A 9,498-nucleotide genomic window follows, 5' to 3' on the forward strand; every position below is an offset into this window, starting at 1 on the left:
CAGCCACTATGTCTGCTGCATTTCCTAATTTATGCAGTGATTTGACATTACAGTGGGTCCAGCTCATTGAAGCAAATATATATGCAGGAACACTATTTTAATCTTAGACTTAAAATAATTTTAATTAATAATAGCTTCCTTTTCCACTCTGTCAACATATCTCCACCTCTTGGCTTTTTAAGAATTAAAGTAAATATAGAGATAAAAATATTAAATTATTACCAGGCAACCAGAACAAAGAAAACATCAGAATCCTGAAGTCTACAGATGCAAAAAGTGGCTTAAAGTTTTCAACTCTGTTCTGTCGACTCAACACAACTATTGCTGACTCCATCTTATTTGAGGCCTGCTAATTTAACCAAATATTGAAACAAAATAATGAAAATACTGTAATAGACCACCTCATCCTTTATTCTTTCAGCTTCCCAGGTACAAGGTTTCTTTCTCAACCCACAACAGGTATTGCCTTCATGACTTTGCCTGTGGCATTTATCTTGCTACTACTATAATTTAGCTTGCTCTCCACTGAAGACAGCTGCTGCACACCAGTAGCTCTTCTGCAGCACAGTAGGAGAGTATCAAAAAGCTTGCTGCTGATGCTAATCGAGCTGGTCTAGCTGCTGACACAGAACATATGGCTTTATGGGATTTCAGATCCAAAACACTGACCCCCTCTTTTGGGAGAAAGAAGTGTGGTGCTCTGAAGCCACCACCTTGCTGTAGGAGAGCTAGAGAGGTACAGGCTATTTCAAACCCCTTGGTTCAGTAAGGGAAGTTTGCAAGTCTACATTTCCCTTATCCAACTCAAAGAAAAAAAACAAAAACAAAACCATGACAAAAAAAGTTCTGTTCAGAAAAAAACATGAAGGTTCCAATAGAGTTAAAATTTCCCCAGCAGTGTGCCTTTTGGAGGTTTGGGATTTTTTAATATTACTTGGATAAAAAATGAATGAGGACAAGACACACATTTCTCTTTTTCTAAAGATGTACTAATGTAATTGTTAAACCTGAAAAGGGGCTACTAGAAGCATCCTGAATTACAGTATAAATGAGTTTAAAATTCCAGTTGCTTATAGCTTAAAAAAAGTGTCTTCAACCAAATGGTCTCAGTGGGGTGATGCATGAGCAAAATGTAAAATGACACATAATGAAATAAAGTAATTTTATTTGCAAAGCTGTTTGAAAGTCTGGTACAGAATGTAACAATCAAGCAGAAGCAGTCTGGCATTTCTCTCCATGTTCTTTTGCAGAATTATGTGACCCAAGAAAGAAAACATTAAGATGTTCTGATTTCACCCTATAGGACAGAGAAACATACTTTGGTTAATGCTTACCATAATTCTATCTACTTGGCTCAGACAGTTATATTTTTATGAATCTTACGTTACTTTCTGACAGCCTCTAGGCAACAATATAGAGTTATTACAGTATAAAGGAAAATGCTTCTTGTTGAGCTTATACTTGAACAAGTCTTAACCAAGTGGAAGCTCTTAATAAAAGGGTAAATATACTAAAGAATAAACAGGTAAAGTGAATAAAAAGGAATACTGGCTTTATGGATCCTCAGGTTGAAGGCATAAACCAGCAAAACACAGAAAACTCAAAGGTAAAGCTGACACGTTAAGCTGTGTCAGAAATCTGAGGGAGTTAGAATTGTGTTAAATGAATTTAGTGCTCATTAAGGGATTTGCAATGTCAGCAGTATAAAGCAAAGTCCTCTCTCGCCCTCGGAATAGGAACAGCACAGGGCAGCAGTATTAATTCCATGGCCGTTCCCTTCCTGGCACCTCCAATAAAATTATTACCCAGGGACCCAATTGTTGGGCACTGTTTGGTAAGAACCTCCCCAGGAAGAACTCAGCTGCCATCACCAGTGCTTTTAACATGGCACACGGGTTGTAACACTCTGTATCATGCCAGGCCTCAGACACAGACAACTTCCACCTTTAGTTTAAAGGACACGATTGTGAATTACTTTTGCTGTTTTCTTGAAGTTGGCTGGTGCTTTATGTGTCCCTGAAATACTCACGCAAATGGTTTCCTTCTGCTTTACATCTCTATCCCATCATTTCCCCCCCTTGTTCTCAGTTCTAGTTATTTTGACTAGAAGTTTATTTTGCACAGCATAGGAAATCGAGACCTAATCAGAGTTTGAAAAAATACTGGTGTGTAGGTTTTCATATTAGCTACGTGGAGTACAGATCTAATTGTACAGAAAACAAGGATGAGTTCAAAAAAACTGTACTTTCTCTGTTTGTGTATCTTTCTCTCTTAGCTGCAAAGCCAGATAGGTTCCATTCTACTGGAAACTCTTAATAACGAGTATACTAGTACGTTGCAAACCTTTTTTTCCTATGGCCCCATGTGGCTTTTTAAGCCCAGATATTAAGCCTTCCTCAGCATTACCTTATCCTTTCATCCAGACATCATTCAAAGGTAGAGTTCACTTTCTAAATTACATCATATGTAAGTAGATTTATTCTTCTTTTCCTGCCGATATAGTTTAATTTCCTTTTCCAATTTGCATGGGTGCACACTCATAAATTTTAAATGTATTTAACCTTTTTTCAAAAGATCCTTTGAATTTCTCTAAGGTCTGTGCCCTTTAAGTTGGATACACAACCTTTTGTACATAAAAAATGCACTAAGACATCCAGAAATATTTCTTTAAACACCTTACTGCCTTTCTAAAAGACTCTCTTTTTCCCTCAGGGAACAAAACATTACCTTGAATAATGCTCCCAGTAGCCCAGAAGTAAGAGCCTCACCTGAGAGATGTTTACTGGAGCTTTGCTGAGCATGAGGTTTATCAAGTATCAAAATACTGAGGTAAGGTCCAATGAGCTGCCCTGGACTCTCAATAGCAACCCTGCAAGCCCAGGGACCAAGCAGCACCTGCAGCTGCTGGAGGAAACCTTTCAATGTGGTAGCAATGGGCTGGTCAACTTGCATCCATAGCAAGGCCTTTGCCACCTCCTGAGGTGTTACCAGTTGATGAAAGGATTCCATCCTAAACTGGTTTTTGTTTGTTTGGTTTTTTTGAAGTGCCTGATATTTCTGAATAGACACCTTGTCTCCCCCAGGCAGACCATTACCACTGTTGTCTCTTGCTCCTCACCATTAGGTGCTCCTTTCTCAGAGTAAGACCCCTGTGAAGTCCAGATCCACGCCAGTGTCCATACCAAATGATGCTGCTGGACTGCTTCCTTGACTTTAACAACCTCTCCAAAGAGCAGGGTGTGGTGTGGGAAGCAAAGGGCCTGTCTTCAAAGCTGAGCACCTTCACTTAGTTTTGCAGAACAGTAGCTGTTGGGGACTTGTGTTCAGGCCAGGTGGTGATTGCAACCTCCATGTCCAGTTTAGGTGACCTGTCTGGGACAACAAATGGAAGAGAGTCCCTTTCAGACACCAGGTAGATGACCTGGCAACTACAATGGGCAACAACAGGCCAGCTCAGAAATGGGATGTTGGCCATATCCCTGTCCCCGCTCTGTGTCCCACAGCAGGTCCTGGCTGCTGGTACTTAATCCCAGCTTACAGCAGCACCAGAGACCCCTGAAAAGCACGTACAAGCCCCTATGGTTGTTCAGGAAGGACCACCTGCCTCTCCTCCTTGTTTTGGTTTGCAAACGTAATTATCCCAAAACATAAACATAAAATCATAATCTTTCCCAGATGTTTTGGCACTGCCTTTGCTCAGGGCTTGCCTGAGCGATGCAGGCAGTGGCTCAAGATGGGGAACATCCACAGCTCCATCCCCGCCTGCCTCCAGCACGGCAGGGAGGCAGGGATTGAGCTGCTGCCTTTGTCTCTGTCTCGCCTCTGCCTGCTCGACGAAGGCAGCAGCCTCGGTCACGCAGAGGTTTTCTTCAGGGAGCTGCTGCTGCTCCAGGAGATGCTCCGTAACGATGCAACCCTGAAACGGTGCAGTCGCTGAGGATCACAATTGCAGCTTTTATTAAAGCCGTTTACAAGGCAGGAAAGTAAGGTAAAAGGAAATACGTAGTAATCGCTTAAGCAAATCTGACACAGCTCACAAATTTTGAAATGTCTGGAGGAAAGATGAAGGAGAGGTTAAAAATCTTTCTCTTTTGGGCCCAAGTTGCATAGTGTGTGGCTGGCAGCAGTGGGCAGCTCAGGTCTCCTTCCACTGCTCCCTTGGCCACTTTGCAAGATGGCTCTTGACATCTGGAGGGGGGCGACTGGCAGGCATGGACTAAAGGGAGGTGTCACTAAGGACACCCTCTTGGCTGCCCCCCACGCCTCCTGTGCCTGACCCCGACCTGCAGACCCTTTGCCAGGCTCCCGCTCTGGAGGATAGTGTGTACCTGCCACGCTCATCACCAGCACCACAGGTCACGCCCTCCCCATCTCCAAGAAAGCCACGGTCCAGCAAAGGGGCTTTGTTCAACCCAGACTCCAGGGAAAGCCCACTTGCAGCATTGGGTTCAATCCTTTTGTTTCCAGGTTAAAAATTTGACCTTCCCCTCTCCTGAGCCTGAAGTGGCCCTTGTAGCACGTCAGCAATTACATTTACTTTTAAAATTTTCCTTTAGGTCTCAGGCGACAGAAGGACTTTCATAATATAAATAGGTCTCGAAGCCTTTCAAAGCCTTTTGTGTGGGGAAGAAATTATAAGAAAGAAAAAAAGAAAGAGAAAAAAAAATAAATCTGTGTCTCTCTAATTGGCATAATTCCTTCAGCCCTGGCTCATAATTTAAGATGGATCAATTCTGCAGCTGACATGATAAATGCTGTCATCAATACTTGGAAGCAGCAATTTATATTTCTTCATTTGGGGACATGGCCATGCCCCTACCTCTGTGGGGTTCTATGCATGAATCAAGAGCAATATGTGGCCAGTAGACTAATACTTGACTTAGACTTCCAGCCATGCAACTTATTAAAATAATAAATATTTTCATTATCCAGAGAATCCATTATAGTTCTCTGTTTTAGCTATTGTTAACTAATAATTTGGATTAGTTACCAAGATAAATCATTACAAATTAAATCCATATATTTTGCTTCTTTAAAAGAACGATAGTTTGCAACCATTTGTGTATTGTGCATATTAAGTGGGAGGGCAATGAAATATGTTGTGTTAACTTAACTTTGACAGCATCTGTATCCATGCCATATTACGCTCTGTTCTTATCAAATCTCAGAAGCTACAGTGTATAAATAGACTGTGATGATATTTGCAGAAGAGAAATCATTCACAATATTTTTGGTTCCTTCAGTAGTGACTAGAGAAAAACCACCTAACAAACATAGCATGTAATAACGCACTAAAGGGGTATATAAGAGCATGGAATCGAGGAGTACTTATATGTGCTGAGCCAGAGTTACAGTTAGACATACCTAAGTGATCAGACACAAACACAGCTTTCATCCTAAGGAATTTCAAAGCAGATTGTAAGTTTAAATAAATAGGAAAACCCAATTCAGAGCTCATTTTGCTCTCTGCTGAAGCAACAACGGCCACTGTGCTGGAATGTAGCAGCGACTTAATGAGATTCTTGGGTTGAAGACATAAAGATACAAGGGGAAAGTAAAGCTATTTAGAGAGTAAAATTATTTATGAATGCCCATTTTATTGTGGTAAGAGTACTAAACTATGGGCTGTGCATCTGAACAAACTGCAAGTTACTGAGCTCAATACAGGAAAAACAGTGAAACTGGATGGGCTATGATATACAGCTGGCTAGACAAGATAATCCAGTGGGTTTGCCTTGCTGTAAACTATGAGGTTATGAAAAAAACCTGCACTTAAAACTCTTTACACTTAAGCCTTTAAGTATCTAATTATAGTGGAACACTATTTAAATTTAAATAGCAAATCTATTATAAAATATATTCAATAGACTACTTTAGAGATCCTTGGGCAAACAAAACACATGCTAAAGCACCAAGGGACTGATTCGGTAACACCTACTCTAAGTTAGGATCCCTTGCCCCAGTGGAGCCAGTGCCCAGTTGAAGTAGGTACTACTCAGTGTGGCGTTGAGTTGCTGAAGCAAGACTAAATAATGCTTCTTAGCTTTTTCATCTTTTGGAAGTTATTTGTGTCTGAGGTTTATGTAAACACTCAGGAACCATACATGTCCTGTCCCAGCCTACACAAGAGCTCAGAGCAGCTACTGGAGCTGCCCTGGGGGGACTGCCTTGCAAGGAGTGCTAGAAGCACATCACACACTGAAACAAGTGTGACTGTGCTTGCTAGTCCTCCCCTTGAGCAATGTAGCAATCTGTGCCCCAGAGGAACTGCTGAAGGATTAGGCTGTTTGGGAGTAGAGCAGACGTACTGGTGAGAAGTGATGAGATGTAGCAGCCCCCATTTTGTCCTCGAAACTGCAAGGTGTGACAAGCATGGTTGCATGGACCACGCCGTGTATACACAGCTGCGCGGCTGCCCCCATAACCTGTGACATCCACAGGCAAAAGAAAGGCCTGGCCGTGTCCCACCACCTCTGCACTGGTGTGCCAAAAGCGGGGTAAGACACAGAAAATCAAATTCTTGAGACACACTGTACTGATACTACGTAATTTCCTACGTTGATCATGTCCAGAACTCCTCTCCTGTTTTTTGAAAGCATTCAGCTAAGGTCTTAGGAATTTGCTGGTAATTCACTTCTCGCTGGGTACATGTTTTAAAGGTAGGTTATACCAACCAGATACTATGGCAATATTTTTCACAGAGGATGTTGACTAAGGATGTAGTATTTCTCACCTCCCCCTTATTTTATGTTGCATTAAAATTATCTTTACTCTTCCTCAGGCAGTTGCCATGCCACACTCGAGACAGAGAGTTTGAGAAGTAGGAAATGTCCAATTTTAAGATGATGTTCAGCTTCCTTGTTACATGCACTCTTTATGTAATGGATTTGAATTACTTATTGTTCCTAGGCTTTCTAGCTCTTCTTTGAAAGTCTGTTTGACTGGTCACAGTTGCTTGCTTATTCTTAATGAAGAGTTGCTACCAGAGGAAAGAGCACAATGAGGGGGCAAGTAATGTCTACCTGAATCATTAAAAATATAGGTATAATGAGCAGGACTAGATATCACACAGTATATTTATATTTATATAACACCATGCTTTCCTAAAGAGGTAGGCTTTGTTCCCTACAGGAGCTAAAAATATGTTGACAAGTCACACAGCAAGGGCTGACAGGGGGAACCAGTGGCTGCAGGGAAGGATTGCAACAGGCAGCATGAAAGGTGTTCCTGAACTCCTTTTAAACAGTCTGTGTTAATTTAATGGATTTTATAGTTATAATCACACCATGCTTGGCAATAGATGGGACATTTGTAAGAAAGAAAGCAGCAGGTGAGGTTGCTGTTCAATGACTGGCAAGCAGAAAGGATTTGAGTGAGTGAGACTGTGGGGCACAGAGGTTGCTCTGGCCACTGGGACTGCCCATGGTGTTATGCCAAGGAGTCAGTGGAGGGGTGCAGGAAAGTCACAAGACTTCGCAGCCAGACACATCAACAGAGGAAGCAAAATCAGGGGTGAAAAGGGTGACTTGAAGGTGAGGTCTCACATACAAGGAGTTTCAAAAATGGCATCAAGGCCAGAGGAGAAAAGGGAAAACTTCCAGCACTTGGCAGTTAACCACAACAGTTGAGATTTTCAACTGACATTAATTTCAATGCAGTAAGTCTTGATGTTCTTTATTCTGCATGAGAAGAGAATCATGGCCATGATGGGAAAGAAAAGAACAACAACATAATAATATACATGCAAGAAATGTACAAAAAAATTAAAAATCTTGTGTGTTAAAACATATTAAAAACATAAAACATGCTGCCTATGTTGCTATCATTATGTATGACTGTTTGAAATTTAATTCATTCAGTGCTGCTCATGCTGTTTGTTTACGTCTTCTATTGATCTTGGTTTGGATGATGAATTTAGCCCACAGAATTTCACTTCCAAGTTTTCCTGTGTTTGTGAGCTGCCACTTGTGAGCATCACAGTGTACCTTAGGCTTTAGAGAATAACCTACCATCAGCACTAGCCCTGATGTAAAGCAGGGCTGCCTCTAGTGATTTAGCCCATAAAGACAGGCTAAGCCTCCCTTGCTGTACGTACCATATCCAGGGTGATTTAAGCACTTCTGCAAATCACTGTGTGAGCTGGGACTCAGGGGAGAATCAGGGCCACACTGCAATGTGGGTTGCAAAATCTTCCCTTAAAATAAGACGAGTGAGGCAGCACAGGCCGTGGCTTTAAAAGGTCAGTGTAAACACACTGCCTTTCAGTCCTTCACACAGAAGTAATGTATTCCTTGAGAATGGTACCTGCTTGCAGGCTCCAAGTTCAGCCACGCTGAGCTTTACCCCAGCTGACAGAAAAGGCTGTTTTCACATGGTGTTATATATATACCCGTCGGTACTGGAGCAAGCCCAGCACCTAAACTGGCCAGATTTCTTTAATTTTCATCTTCATTCGCTCTGGGTAGAAAGGGGGTCCTGCAAGCCTTCCCAGCCTGGAACTCCTCCTTCTCCATCCTGCTGAGGAAGGTGGGGAGACAGACCTGGCAGGAGCTGACTCCCTAGGGTGGCTCCTGGCTGAAGGCGTGCCATGTTCACAATGGTCGGGGGACTTCTGGCAGTAGGAGGCAGCACCACCTTGGCTGTGCAAGGGAACAGAATCAGCTCTGAAGCAGCTCGGGATTTCCAGATGACTTGCCGAAAGCTGCGTGCAAACCTGCCGGTTTTCAAACCTTTCCCTTGGAGGGTGTCTACAGGTTCCCCACTGTAAATCGCGCAGGGTTCCCAACCCTAAATTAAATGGAGCTAAAGCAGGAACGAATAACATACAGCCACAAAACCAGCCCAGAAGCCTGCATAAATACTTGAGCCTCTGTGTGAGGCTCTGGGCTGTCAGGGCTACACGCAGGTCGGGGTACCACTCGTCAGCTGCAGGCTGGGTTGGGGTGGTCTCCAAGAGCAGGGATCTCCCAGTGTGGGATCACCCCGTGGGTATTTGCATTGGCACTGTCACATGGATACCCCCCTCTTTTCATCACGGATTTTGCACGTTCCTTCTCCCCGTCTGCGATGCCATGGCACTCCTCTGGCAGCCACTCACTGCTTAGCTGAAAAGACCAATATTCTGGAAAGTATTTAATGTGAGTTAACCTCTCTTAATGTGATTCAGCAACTACAAATCGGGAGAGCCTGCCCCCGCTGGCCAGCCCGATTTCACAGCCAGTGCTTCACGCAGGTTGGACAGTACGAGGCGTCTTGCTCTCTTTGGGCGGCAAACACTGACGATCGCTACTTTTATTTTTAACCAGAGATCACTCATTTTTAAAGGCTTCATGCAATCCAGGTGCCTTTAACCTGCCGTGCAGATCTAGTAAGACACATACGTAGCTTGAGCGTGCAGAAGCTGTGATTCTCACAGGTGCAGCTCAGGAGAAATCTTGTTCCATCTAAGGAGGAATCGGTACAAAAACACGTCACTCCAACCCTGGACCCCGCACCTGA

General features: G+C 43.1%; 1 protein-coding gene across 1 annotated transcript in view; it reads left to right on the forward strand.

Moving 5' to 3' along the window:
- Positions 1-3,733: 3,733 nt before the first annotated feature.
- AFF3 (AF4/FMR2 family, member 3) overlaps positions 3,734-9,498 on the forward strand; it is a 345,281-nt gene continuing 339,516 nt past the window's right edge. Inside the window, exon 1 of the mRNA XM_010001439.1 lies at positions 3,734-3,924. Within this exon, the coding sequence (XP_009999741.1) occupies positions 3,734-3,924 (191 nt within the window). The remainder of the gene's footprint in view (positions 3,925-9,498) is intronic.

The sequence above is a fragment of the Chaetura pelagica genome, unplaced genomic scaffold (genome assembly GCF_000747805.2).
Source record: "Chaetura pelagica isolate M959 unplaced genomic scaffold, ChaPel_1.0 scaffold377, whole genome shotgun sequence".
Taxonomy (NCBI): domain Eukaryota; kingdom Metazoa; phylum Chordata; class Aves; order Apodiformes; family Apodidae; genus Chaetura; species Chaetura pelagica.